At 30.3% G+C, this 14,856-nt stretch overlaps 1 protein-coding gene across 7 annotated transcripts in view; it reads right to left on the bottom strand.

Annotated features, from left to right (window-relative positions):
* Positions 1-2,222: 2,222 nt before the first annotated feature.
* Positions 2,223-14,856, bottom strand: part of mbl (splicing regulator muscleblind) — a 101,023-nt gene continuing 88,389 nt past the window's right edge. For all 7 annotated transcript variants that reach the window (XM_016055188.4, XM_016055191.5, XM_016055192.5 and 4 more), the window contains 3 exons: positions 12,163-12,298; positions 5,800-5,884; positions 2,223-2,409 (listed from right to left, as the gene is read on the bottom strand). In XM_016055188.4, coding sequence (XP_015910674.1) covers positions 5,850-5,884; positions 12,163-12,298 — 171 coding nt within the window. In that variant the 3' untranslated portion in view covers positions 2,223-2,409; positions 5,800-5,849. The remainder of the gene's footprint in view (positions 2,410-5,799; positions 5,885-12,162; positions 12,299-14,856) is intronic.

Genomic DNA, 14,856 nt, shown 5'->3' on the forward strand with positions numbered 1-14,856 from the left:
AATCTTACCTAAGAACTATTGTTTTGAACAGCACAAGATTATATTTCAGTTTAGTTTTTTTAAAACATCCAGCTACTTATTCATTTAATGTTTGGTATTGTAAGTTACAAAACCAAAAGTATAAAGACTCAATTTTCGATGAAAGGAACCGTTTAATAATTTTAAAATTTAGAATTACTAATTCAGTTTTAGGTTTACAACTGAATTATTAATCCAGCCTACCTACACGGTTAAAAAAGAAGGCAACTTTGGACGACATATTTATTTTTTTTCACTTAGCTATTTTAACAAATGCTAAACATTTAGAAACATTAAAAATAGTAAAACCATCAAAAAATGAAACGTTTTTGAAGAACACATACCATCATTTCGTGTTTACCTCACATAAAAATAATTTTATTACCCTAATGTGTATGTATGGCAACCATATTTGTTTTTACTTAATTTTTTCCTATACGTTTTAGTTTTGATTAGAAACGTAACAAATATTAAAATTTCGTAAGCATATCATTATAAAAACATTTTGATTTAACACATCAGACTAGTTTTGTTTCGAAAGGAAAAAAAACAAACAACTATACAAATTCAATTGGAATGAGTTAGATACTCACACACAAACATAAATGCAAAGTAATTCTAATGCACATACGTACATATACATATATATATAGATAGATAGATAGAGTAGATATATTTTCATTTATAACGAACTTCATGATTTTTCCACACTTAAAGCATAAAACATGTAATAGTAATGATGCTCTACTAAATGAAAAGATATATATATATTTTTTTAAAAAATGAAATATAAATAATAAACTATAAAACAGGTCATACATACATTTGAAAATTCAGTTAAAATATAAAAATTGCACAACAAAGTTTCAACCAAAACATTCTGCATGCATTTAATGAAATATAAAAACAATATTTCATTTTGTAAATGAAATTAAATTTCAGTTGCTATTTTAACACTATACTCAACGCAACTTAAGTAGATGCATGAAAGATACAGAATTAATTATTTCATTCACCGGTTACCCTTGTAACACACTAAATGCGTTGAATTTTCTATCAGAAACATATTAAGTTTAAGTAAAAAAAAAAAAAGAATTTACTTCCTTAAACATTTTAAACCGAATAGCAGTAATGTTGAAACATCTATTATAATTGCGTCAACTATAGCAAGGAGGCAGAGTTTCCCAACAATGCTCTCTAATGCACAAATGATTTGATTTCAAGTAGCTAGTAATACAGAGCTTTGTAACAGAATTTCTCAAAACAATGCTCTCGAGTGCACAAAGAATTTGATTTCAAGTAACTTGTAATAGAGACACAAAGAATTTGATTTCAAGTAACTTGTAATAGAGAGCATTGTAACAGAATTTCTTAAAACAATGCTCTCGAGTGCACAAAGGATATTATTTCAAGTAACTTGTAATAGAGAGCATTGTTACAGAATTTCTCAAGCAATGTTCAATGTAATACACAAAGGATTTGATTTACAGTAACTTGTAATATAGATTAATATAAACAATTACATAAATTTTTTTTCCATTGATTGTTGCCCTTGGCTCGTTAACATTGGCATTATATTTAAAATATTCATAAAATAAAATAAAAAGATAAATCTAAATTTTTATCATTTGCCACCTTGAATTTGTGACATCACATTTTTGACATTAAAATGAAGAAAGACAAAATGTTACCAATTAAAAATATTGAGATTAAAATTTTGATAGTCGTTTCTTTCTTCCATACTCTATCAGTTGATATTCTTCACATGTAGTTTCCCATTCCATGGTTTAGTTTTACTGTAAAAAAAGCGAAGAAATGAAACAGGCTAAATTGAAAAACGTTCCTGACCAAAACACAACACATCTGCGGTTTTCCAGGTATCAGAGAGTTTGGGAAACACTGATTTGAATCTTCAAAAAGAATAACAGTTAATCAACGTAACAACTTAATACGAAACACAACACTGTTTTAAGTGTAATCAAACAAAAGGAGAATCCAATTACACTTGCTTGCAGTCTTTTTTTTTTTTTTAATAATCATCTGAAAATTCAACAAGTGAGGATTAGAGGGTGTGAGGAGACAATATATCTTGGAGGCAGTCATGGCACAGTGAAGGGAGTGACCTTTTTGTCCATCTTTTAATGACTAGTCACTGAATTTTTTTCAAGAAAATAAATCTGTTTATCACAGAAGGACTGTTTGTATTTTTATTTTTTATATAGATGACGCAGAGAGAAAAGATTTGTTAAAGAAGAGGATGAAGTCACAGCACGCTGTTCAAGAATGGAGTGGACAGAGGTATGTGGTAGTACTTGCAGAGTGGGCGTCCGCACTTCCCCTTCACGGCATCACGACACACGGTCACTTTTCCATCAACCACCTCCACGTAATCTGGAAAAATATACATATATATATATATAACGTCGTTGCCGGGTGGAAGGATTAAAACAGGTCTTAGGCAGGGAAGGAGAGTAAAAAATTTATTTATTAATTACTAAACAGAGAACAGCTATAAAAGTGGTCACGAAAAGTTGCGTTCTTCGATATAAGTTAGGGAAAATCTTACAAAGTAAATCCATAAAATTTTTCATTTTAGAGAATAAGGGAAATCTTAGTAATTGTAATTGGTTTATCCAATTGGTCGTGCGATTCCCACAAAGAGCAAAATTTCACATTTTTAATTAATCGCCCCCAAGAGGTTTCACTGTATTTACATAAATTTAGTTTCACAGATTAAGCTTCTGATTCTATAAGGATAAAATTTAAACATAATAGTTTTTCTCAATTATTGCATTTTCCTCTACGATTTTGTTCTTTTAAAATCCTGTTTAATTTTTGGTTGCCATAAAAACTTGTGCAATGTTTTCAAAGCCGGATTATACCTTTCGTAGGCCCTAGGCATAGCCGTTTTTTGGGCCCTCCCCTCCTTCCCCTACTCCTCCCCTCTTTTCAAAATATATGCTAAAATTTTCTTGCATATTTCTTTTTTTACATTTTTATTAATATGGATTTTAATTTACAAATTTGTTTATCGAACTTTTTGCGCAGTTTGGAATTCGACAGCATAATATAAGATTTCATTGAATCCAAAAATCGCAAAAAAGTAATATATTAGATCATAAGATTCTGCAAAATAATTTATTACCGAAAAATATTATATTTTTATTTGTATCTTCATAATTTTGTGCTAAATACACTTGTTTTTAAAGTTAAATTATTTTTGTCAAAAAAATTTTTCGCCCAAGTTTTTCGTAGGCCCTAGGCACGGTACTAGTGTGCCTATAGGTTAATCCGGCCCTGAATGTTTTTCACCAAAGAGATAATTTAGAATTAATGTAAAAAAAAAAGAATTCCTAAAACTTTTTTTACTAGTTAGTATTTTTTTTTTTTTTTTTAACTGCAGATGTTAGAAGTTCACAGTTTTACAAAAATGCACTATACAAGTGAATATATTTACTGCTTATAAATTGTAAAATGGTTAATGAATTATAAACTGTTTGAAAAATGTTAAATCATAAAATGCTGAGTAATAAGGCAATATGATAGAATTATTTTATAATAAAGAAATATCACTAAAGCCTTTATTTTCACATAATAATCAAAATCATTTTGATCCGATTTTTATTGTTTAGATAGTGTCTTAATTAATATATTTTTACTAATATTAAGTAAAGAAACATAGATGACATATCAAATATATAAACAAATCTAAACTGAAAAATTTCCTGATGTCACCCCCAATATCTGATGTTACCATCATTTATAGAGGAGTGACCTCTATCACTCTGAATAGAAATGATGGCTACAGGTATGCATTCCATAAACAAATGTTCACACCATCTCCTAAATAATTGTAACATCAATTATATTGATCGGAGACATCAATAGCATTGATCTACTGACGTCGCCAGCTTTATTTTTACCCTTGTTCATATTTGAAAAAATTTTTTTGTTTACATCTCTTTTGGCTATACTATGGTTCGTCACCAGGGATGCAACATCCTACAATATCGTGGCTTAGAATTTGCATTTCTTTTAAGTTTAGAGTTAATCATAATAATTCCATATCTTCCTTTTAATTCAATCCATCAATTCCTTTTAATTCCATATCTATAACAATAGTTTACTTTAAATTCGATACCCAAGTAGAAAAAGGATCATCATCTTTAATCATCAATGGCTCCACAGCCCAGGATGGGCCTTGGCTTTCTCAAGAAGTATTTTTCAGGCCAACCTTTTTTATGCTAGCGTTTTCCAGTTTATAAGACCAAAGGGTCTTTTTCTAGGCCATTTCCCCTTTTCAAATCCAGTCTGCTTTTTTTTTGTGAGCAAACTGGTAAAAAAAGGATAGAAAGTCTAAAAAAAAAAGATATTCTTCAGGTAGAAAAAACCTTTCTGCACGGTAACAACTGCAGACTAATTTTTTCCCTTCTAGGAGAAAATATTTTCTTTTTATAAATATATATATATATATTAATTTTTTTACTGAGCTTAATGTGTACATCTGAGCCTTTTTCACTCAAGCACTATTCTTAACTTGTTTCATATCAAACCTAAAACACTAAATTGACAGAACACAGTTTTATTACTGGCTTTTAAGATATAGGGATTCATTCAATTTTTCAAAGCATCATTTGTTAAAACTGAAATTGATTTTAAACTATTAAGTTCTTGCCTAAAATTTTTAAATACCTAAACTTGCTACATATGTACGTTAAACTGATTTTTAACAATAATAACCTCTGCCTGACTGCCTTGAGATGGCAGACAATTTGAGATAATTTGCTACAAGTTGAGTTCATGCTGATTGATTCATATAAATACCCTAGCAGCAAAATAACTTGGGCCCTTATTGGACCTATATTCACGAATCTTGGCTCAATAAGTGCTCAAAGGGCTGTTATTCTCCGATATTGACCCTACATAGAATTGTCTTATTTACCCAATATTTCACAGACACTTTACAACCAAATATCAGCCCTATATAGAAATTGTCAAATTCACCCGATATTTTCAGGGTTGGGGTTTTGAACGTCCCGAACTGGTTTTGGATTGGACACGTGGGTTTTACTGTTATAAACTGTCCTAAACTGACTAAAACTGTCTTAAAGTGTCAAAAACCTTGGACATTGGCAAAAGAGTAAAAATTCTATGTGTAACCATTGTACACTACATAATTAATAAACATTTTATACAATTTGCTTTATTAAAGGAAAATAATATAATAGGAAAGAGATTTATAATTTTTGAAGCTCCACAATTCATTCAACAACAAAAGTGAATTCCTTTAAATATGAATAAATATGCTTTTAATACTGATAAATCATGTTTTTTCATAAGGATAAATAATGAAATATTAATGATAATAATAAACTTTCTTGATAAAATAAAACACAAACTTGTCTTTACTTTGTTTCTTGTTCAAAAATTAAAATTTCATTTTTCACTATTTTATTTTTATTTTTAAATTGCGACATAATTTGAGTAAATAGGTTTTTTACAGTTTAAGACAGTTTTGGACAAAGGGATTTTGGACAGGACGGTTAAAACAGTGGATTAATCCTGTCTGGCCTAAATCTTGACAACTCTGGATATTTTATATTCATTGTTTAGCCAATATAAGCCCTGTATTGGTTGTATATAGGGCGATATGGGCCCTATATATGACCAATATTGGTCCCTTGGTGCATGTTCATATAGGACCGATTCTGAGTTAATTTTGAGCCCCAACTGGGGCCAAGGTAAAATTGTTGCTAGGGTAGTAGTACAAATGAACCATACCTTCTAAAAGATGAACATAGCGACACTGTGGCCTCTTACAAAGACCGGATTTAAAATCTCGGCACAGTGGCAGGGTGTCCAGCAACTGTAATATAAAATTGAAGTAAATATATGTACATAATGCCTAACGAGTACATACAGTTTTATTATTAGCAACAGGATCAGTATAAAAAGGTTTATAGCAGAAAAGAAGGTGTGCACACGAGAGAAAAAAGGAAAGCGCAACTAGAAGCTAGAGGTTCTACCAGAAAGAGAGACTCACAAGCAGAATTTGTACGAAGCAGGGCCAAAGGCTGGTATTGGGGGATTGTTACGCACGAAACAATTCATTGGTAATTAAATTACAATTATAATAATTACTTACTCCCATCGAATAAATGAATTAGTCATTATTTTTCACAAAGTCGAAAAAGTTTAAGGGCTGCTAATAAATAATTTCATCTTTTTTTCCCCATAGTTTTTATCTTATCACACTCTGCCATACCCCTTTTTCACAGCACATTATATAAACATATGATTGCAGTTTAGAAACATAAACTGCATAATGGATCAAATTTTATTTCTAAGTTTCCACTATGAGTTTTATGACATTTGTGAACAGAGTTCCCACTTAATTTCAGAAAAAAAAATTCATTACTTTTCCAGGTATTTCAGGAAAATTTAAACGTAAATCTCGACTATATTTTATCTATTCCTTGCAATTTTTCACAGGAAAACTCTGATTTTCTTATTTATAATGTCAAATATCAAATTTTGTGAGCAAAAAAAAAAACATTGAATGCATGGAAATGCTTAATTAAAATGAGTTTTTACAACAAATATTATTATTTGTTAGAATTATTTAAATAACTGATTATTGTACCTGAAAGTTCTAACACTCGTTATTTCCCAGGTATCATATAGCAATTTTCCCGGTTTTTGTAAAAAAAAAAGAAGAAAAAAAAAATTATTGCTTTTTGGAATTAAAATAAAATTCCCTAACAATTCCAGGTCTTCCTAGACCCGTGAGAGCCCCGTCTAATAATTATTAGATGTCTATTTAGTTTGATGAAAAAATATAAAAATATTTAAGATAATTACGACTTTAATTGTTTTCATTTTAACGAAAATGCAGTATGAGAAACTTGTTACAGTTTTCTCCCCCCTCGTCAAATTTTTACAAAGTCCCACCCTCCAAGCATATTATTTGCAGACGAATGCCTTTAAAAAAAGGACTGCATGGGGGGCTGTTGTACTAGAGAAGAAGTTAGAAACTAACACTGGTTTTGCAGGGGAAAAGAAATTTTTAATTATTTTTTAAGTGTGCTTTTTAATATAATACCAGTACCTAAGATCCTCAGTAAAAAAAATTATCACAGGGTTAAATCTTAACTGATTTTAATTAAAGAAAACATTTGACGTTTTGCCCCTGCATCGTTTAGAACCCCAGTAGCAGAATTTATAGAGTGAAGCTGTGGCACTATCTTCATAAATTCAAATTAGTTTGTGACCACAACACAATCAGACAAGACTTATTGTCAAAATTAAGCCTAATCTAATATGTAGCAAAATCTGCAACTATAAGGTCCTTAAAAATTACAGATAAAAACTTAATGCTGTTTCAATTGAAGTTGAATTTTATACAATACTAGAAAAAAAAATCCCTATACAGTTAAAGTCTATAATCAAGTAACAGAGGAATTTTTTTTTTACTTTCTTCTCATTATAATGTTCTTTCTTTTCAGCTTTTTAATTTTTTATTATAAACAAGTTCAAAGTTGTTTTAAAAAGGAATTTCAGCAACAAATTTCTGATTTGTTGGTTGCTTTTTAAAAATTAAAAGAAACATAGATGAAAAACAATCTGCAGCGTCCGTTCTCGTGCCGGAGGTTTTCCGCTACCGGGACTCTAATTCATTTCTGAATTCTCCCTTTCTCGGTTGCAACCCTATTCCCACTGCTGCATCAACTAAAAGTCTAAATACAGGCCTCTTTAAATTAAGGTAAATTACTATTACTGTGCATATTTGCTTTGTTTGAGAAAGCAATTGCTGATGCTTAAAAAAAATCCTTCAGAGTTTCAAATCTTATGTACTGTTAACTAGATCAGTGGTTCCTGAGCCTTTTGGCTTCGTTGACCCCTTGCCATGTTTTTCGGTTTTGGGTAGAGCCCCTGCTCACCTGATATTGATTTTTTATAAATTCATCAACTTCAAATGTATTTTCTACAGCTGGTATAGTGCTACTCACAGCGAAAGATTTAAATTTCTAACTGCAGTGAAGTGTAGTGCGAAAAAACACATGTTAATTTTATACATGTTTTAATTAAATTCAAATGAATTTACCGCGGAAAAATACTTTTTTGTTACAAAATAAAACCTTACATGCAGTGAAAATGAAAGCGTACGCCGGTGGAGATGCAGGCAACTGCTAGTTTATAATAATTCAGTTTCATATATCAGAAAATAATCCCAATAACTTAAATTTTAATAAAATTTTTACTTCATAGCTACTTTAATAAATTATGTAGAATGTAGATAGATATATGTCTTTACATTATAAGGTAGTATAATGTAAGTAAATAGGTTCTATCAGTGTATGTTGATTATTCCATTCATGAAATGTCAAAAAAGTTACGACCTGCTTATATGATTATCGTTGACCCCATATTCATTTCATGGACCCCCAATTTTTTTTCCACTTGGCATGGACCCCTTACAGGTTGTCATTGACCCCTGGTGGTCAATATAGACTACTTTGGGAACCACTGAACTAGAAAAATATATTAAGTAGTATTGTCTATTTACTAAAGAATGCACAAAATAGTAAAGGGAAGTAGAAAAGGGAGGGGGTTTCTGACGTTTTTGGGACCCCAATAATAATTCCAGAACTGTCCTGAGAGGTAATGTTGAGCAGTGGGAATGGTGCATACCAGGTAGAACCTTTTCAGAAAGAAAAGGAGAGATACCTGGCCTTTGTCGTCACAGTAAGCTATAGAAGTGGAATTAGAAGCAGCAGAGGAATCGGCCACAGGTGCAGAGTGCATCACGGGTACTGAGGGGTGAGGAGTGTGTGAGTGTGAGGGGTGCAGATAGAGAAAGGCAATACGTGCAACCATGTAATAAGAAAGCTTATAATTAGTAAAAGAGAAAAAGAAGAATTATACATAGAGCATGGAAAATGATAATTGGATATCATACACGAATTTAAAAAAAAAAAATCCCAGCTCAGAACTCTTGATAAATTTCATCTGGGAAAAATACACAACAACGGCGTCAGAAATTGTCATACTTACGTACTCATTGTGATCGAAAAATTACAGCTTCAAACTAAGTTAGAGATACAGGTTTCATTCGCCATTTTTTTATTTAAAACTTATAGTTTACATAGATATTAAGATCATATTTTATAACAATCTTAAAATAAAATTGTCCATGCATTTCAATTTGCATTAATAATTGATGTCAAATTGACTTACATGATGCTATGTGGCATGTTCAGAGATTGATAGTAAATTGTTAATTCAAATATAAAATGTAATAGGTATGAGGTAAAACGTAACGGCTTTTCATATTGTCTTGTCCAAACATATGATCAAGAACTTAACATGAGCAAATTACAAACATTTTTTGTAAAAAAAAAATATTGAATACTATGGATTCAACAAATGCTGTGCCTTGAAATAAAGTGAAAGATTAGAACATGTTTTTTTTTTTTTTTTAATTATTTAAAAAAAAAATTTCTAATGGATTGTTATAGAATGCTGTTATGGCTAAGAACTTAAGTTGTTTTAGGTTTTTTTTTCTTTTTGTAAAAAAATTGCATTATATAAGTAAAATACAGCAGTAAATAATTATGAAAATAAAGATTCCTCAAGAGTACAAACTGTTATCGGTTTATTATAACTTATATTTAACACAGCTTTAGTATAGAATACTGAAAAAACAAAGCAGTACATCAAAGTTTCAGAAAAATCTGCCTTTTAATCATAATGCATTTTTATAAAATTTTGAAGCTCTATATCTAAAAATTCAACAGAGTCCTCCTGCACAGAGCACTTAACCAACCATGGCGAAGCACCTAGCCTCATTTAACAGCGCTTTAACTTTTAAATACCACGAAAAGGCTGAAGCATAATTTTAAATAATATTTTATTATAAAAATTGGTACTCTATTTTATTTTATAACCGTTGTTGAACAGCCGACCCAATTTTTTGGGTTTACGACTACTAATGTCCAACTCTGCAGCCCTGTAACTTTGAACCTAATCCAGAAGACAAGGGAACTCCTGGATCAAGTATTGGGAGAAATGTGCCTTCGTGGAGGACTTTTTGCTAGAACTAATCCAAACTTGCGTTACATGGAGAGAGAAATCCCGAAAATCTCCCTCAGTTAGCCTGAGGAAAAGGGGACTCTAACCCATGATCCGTCTACTACTGCGGATATTTTGCGTCAGCATTGAGGTCGGTGCAAGCCGTATACGGAATTCATATCGATCAGCCATTGCTGGGATTCGAACCTGGTTTACTGCAGTGGAAGACTAACACTCTATCCCCTGAGCCATCACAGCTCTGGTATGCTATATTTTTATTCTACATACAGAACCTGTTATCCGGAAATCAGAAAACCAAAAGACCGGAACAAAATTTGATAAATTTTCTCGCCATTTTTTTTTTAAAAAAAATAATTTTTTCCTTGTAAGATTTTACGATTTTTCTTTCTTTTTTTAAAGAGGTTTACCTTACCATCATTTTGGAAATAATCATTAGTGTATTACTTCATTGTTTTTTCTTATTTTTAAGATCATTTCCAATTTTTTTTTTTTAAAGTCGGCTTTTTGTAGCGATTCAGAAAACCGGAAGAATAAGTTATCCGGAATAGCGATGGTCCCGACCGTTCCGGATAATCGGTTCCCTACTGTATTTTATAACCGTCGTTGAACAGCCGACCCAATTTTTGGGGTTTATGACTATTAATTTTCAACTCCTTAGCCTTGTAATTTTGAACCCAATCCAGAAGACAAGGGAACTCCTGGATCAAGTATTGGGAGAAATTTGCATTCGTGAAGGACTTTTTGATGGAACCAACCCGCATTTGCGTTAGATGAATTGGAAGACTGCGAAAACCTCCCACCGTTAGCCTGATGTAAGAAGACTCTACCGATGATCCGTCTACCACTAAGGATATTTCACGTCAGCACTATGGTCGATGTAAACGGAATTTCTATAGACCAGCCATCACTGGGATTTGATCACCTTATTGAAAGGCGAATGCTCTATCCTCTTAGTCATCGTGGCTCCCGGTATGCTATTCGTAATTATTAATGCAATGTGCGATTTGCTGTTATTGTTTAATATGTAATTTATTAATTTACTAGTATTGATAAAATTTCATTATACCAACAATTCCTAAAAAATTAAGATTTACTATACAAATTTAAGTAAAAGATTGAAAAACTGCAGTTATTTTAATTTCTTCAGAAATCTGATTTTTTTCTTCCACTTCCTTCTCAGTTTTCTTTCTTTTAAAATGATATATTATAATGATAAATAGTTTGGAAATTAATACTGCTAAACTAAACTGCAATTATAAATTGCTTAAAAAATTGTTTTAATATTTGTTTTTGAAAAAGAGTTTCTTCTTTTACTTACATCTGGGTTGGAGGATATAAATTTCTTCGGGATGGTTTTTTTTTCACTGTGGGCGAAATTTGCCATCCCAGGTTTTTATATATATTTTGATTTTAGAAACTTAAAAAGTAGGTGTTTGATGCAAAATGAAAAATATGGCTCTAATTATTGAATCAAGAATACAGATAAAAATTTGAGCTCCATATTGTAAATTTTACTTTCTCCGTTCTTTGCCATGTGTCTGGAACAACACAAATTAAAACATATTGATAGCAAATTTTTATATTTGCTTGATCCAAAGAAAATTCCATGCAAAAAATAAATTTTAATAACAATTCTTAACTTTTTATCTATAACTTTTTATCTATAAATAGAAATTTTTTTTTATCCCTTTTTAAACTATTTTAGATTAAATGACTAAGTTTGAAAGAAAAAAAAAAGACGTAAAACTTATATGAAACTCATTCATAGAAGATCAAGGAATAAAATGATTTAAGAGTGATTATAAAAATTGGATTTTTGTATTAAAAAATGGTTTGTTACTCCCAAAAATATATTCCTTATGCTATTTAAAGCTTGGCAAGGGTTTCGAGAACATCCTATTTCTGAAAAGTATTAAATATCATTTTTAGAAGATCCCGGAGAAATGTTCCATTTCTGAGGAGTTCTCAAATAAGATCCCTAAAATATTAGTGTTATACAGTATAATTAAATAAGACCTGTCTAATAAAATGATGAGAAAGACTAAGACTTACAAGTTACAGGCACGAAAGGTTGTTGGACCTGCATGGCCAAAGCCTGCTGATAGGCTGCTCCAGTTGGCTGATAAACTGGAAGGCCACTTTTATCAACAGCAGCTCGTTTTGCATACGGAACTATTCCAGGAAATGTCTAAAGATACATGAAGAAAGGATTCATTATCAACAATCAAAGCATTTATAAATGTTTTTTTCCCCACTTTACTTGGTCGTCCACATCATTTGTTCACCAGGTACAGAAATCAATAATACTCTGAGGCAAGATTACAATTATTACATAAATTTCACACTATTTCGGCTTCTCTTTCACAAATTAAAGTAAAAAGCATAAATAAAAGTTTCTATCTAAGTTAGAGAAATGAATGTTAAATTAAAATTCTCATTAAAAATACAAGCAAAAATTATGACAAAATTGTAAATCCACAGAAAGGCAATATTAGTATTATGCTTAATTCATAGTGTTCCGTATGTTTGTTAATTCCTTCTGCAGTAGAATGAAATTTCTTAACTTCTAACAATATTTTTAAAAAAATTTCGCACAAAACATTAATTAAATAAGTGTTAAAATAAGAATGCTAACTACAAGTTTGAATTGATAATTTTGTTTCATTTAAAATAGGGATACACCAAATAAAGATTTTGAGTAGTTACTTCGTTCAGTAAAAAGCAAGATAATAAAGAAAACAAAACGTACAGAATATCGTACAGTTTATCGTCGAAGAATGAAAATTTGCAATTATTTTGGAACTTATATTTTAAGATATAATCTTAAGATCTCCAAAAACTTTGACCAAAAATTTGTTTTATTTTTATTGTTTAAAAATGCAATTAAAACAGCTTTTTATTATTATTATCCTGTTGTTAATTGTTAATAATTATCTCTGTTAATATTATCTTGTTTCATCATTTAAATCAAACATTCAATGTTTTGAAAGAAAGAGAAGATGAAGTCTCTGAAGTTACAAAAATGTCTATAAAAAGCAAGATAAATTTTCATTTACAATTATTGAAATGAAAAAAAAAGGAAAAATGTTTGATTAAGTACGATAATTTTGAATGATAATACAAATAACAATATTTGGCACACAGAGGAAGAATAAGCAACAAAATTTTTGGTGCATCCCTTGTAAAAAAAATAATAAATAGAAAAGTTGCTTCACCAATGCAATTTACATAAAATTCTTTTAAATCGATATGAGAGACATATCAAATTTATTTTTTCAGGAATCCCCATAACATGTTTGAATATTAAAATTTATTGTTTAAAAAAGGGTGTAAGAGCCAAAGGTAGTTAATGTGTATTTAAAATCTATTTAACAACTTTTAAAATGCTATTGAAATTCTTATAATTTTTTCCCCATTATATATGATACTATAATAAGTTCATTTTATTACATTATGCCATTAAAATCCACTTTTGGGTTATAAATGATAAAATCGCTTTTATTCAAGAAATATGAATGATTGTGCAAAAAGAGTTATATATCTATAAAAAAAACATGAGATATTAAATATGTTTCTTATTTATTAAAAGAAGGTAGGCAAAAATATAGGAGTTAAAGCTTCTTAGTATCCTAATTAGTAACATAATACAAACTTATTATTAATTGTTGTAAGAGGGGAGCATTCCACACCATACCAATAAACAAAAGTGCAAATAATAATTGCCTAGAACCTAAAAAACGAGCACATTGCAAGGAATTCTCTTATTGAATGAGCTGCTAATTTAAATTAACCCATTATAAGGTCATGGGAAGTATACCTCTTAATAAATTCATCCATTTTTAAATGTCCGTCGGAAGTTGTTTTTCAACCTTAACTTAGAAAAAAAATTCAAGAGGGCATAAATTTGAGTAACAGTAAAGGTTACCTGGGGCTAAGAAGAAAGTCGGAACACAGGATGCTATAGTTTATCTAAAACAAGAACTCCTCTAAACATTCGTCTGGATTTGTGGCAGTGACTATGGTAACGAGGTATGACTATATCCAGTAAGGTTTCGGCTCGGGTCAGAGAGAGAAAGGGAATCTTTTTTTTCGGTCGATTGTTCCTAGAGTGAAACTACCCTCCCTAAAATGAGCCATTCTTCCTTACATATCACCAGACGGCCTTAGACTCTTTGTGGCGGGAGGAGTTCTTAGCTTAGACAAACTATAAAGGTTACCTGGGGCCAAGAAGAGAGGCTGACCATGGGAGGCTATTCACAGCCTTCATTTGAAAACATAACTACATAATTTATAGATTAGGTTTCAAAAATCAAACTTATTTAAGGTGATAAGCTAATTGAATTTCTTTCAATCTCAATCCCAAGAATATTTTAACATAAAAAATCTGAAAAAAGTTGCCATATAAAAAGTTAAATAGCATCCTTTTCAGTTGAAAAAAGTTATTTTTCTATAACTAGCTCCTAGAGAAAAAATGATAATGTCTAAAATTACAAAATAAACGGATTCATTCCTCGGGTTTACTAAAAAATATGCTTTTGATAAATGTCACTCATTGATTATGTTTTCTTTTCAAATATTTTATTGCAATATGTTTAAAACAAAGTTACATTAAAATAACTATTATTTTACTGAAAGCTTTTATATAAGTCACTATGAATATTCATACAAAAACAATAACATGTAATAGCCGACACTGTTAAAGTTCATGTTTGATTTGTAATAATCATGTTTGATATGTAAGAAGTT

Source organism: Parasteatoda tepidariorum, chromosome 2 (assembly GCF_982258835.1).
Source record: "Parasteatoda tepidariorum strain Cologne lab strain chromosome 2, Ptep-v5.0, whole genome shotgun sequence".
Lineage (NCBI taxonomy): Eukaryota > Metazoa > Arthropoda > Arachnida > Araneae > Theridiidae > Parasteatoda > Parasteatoda tepidariorum.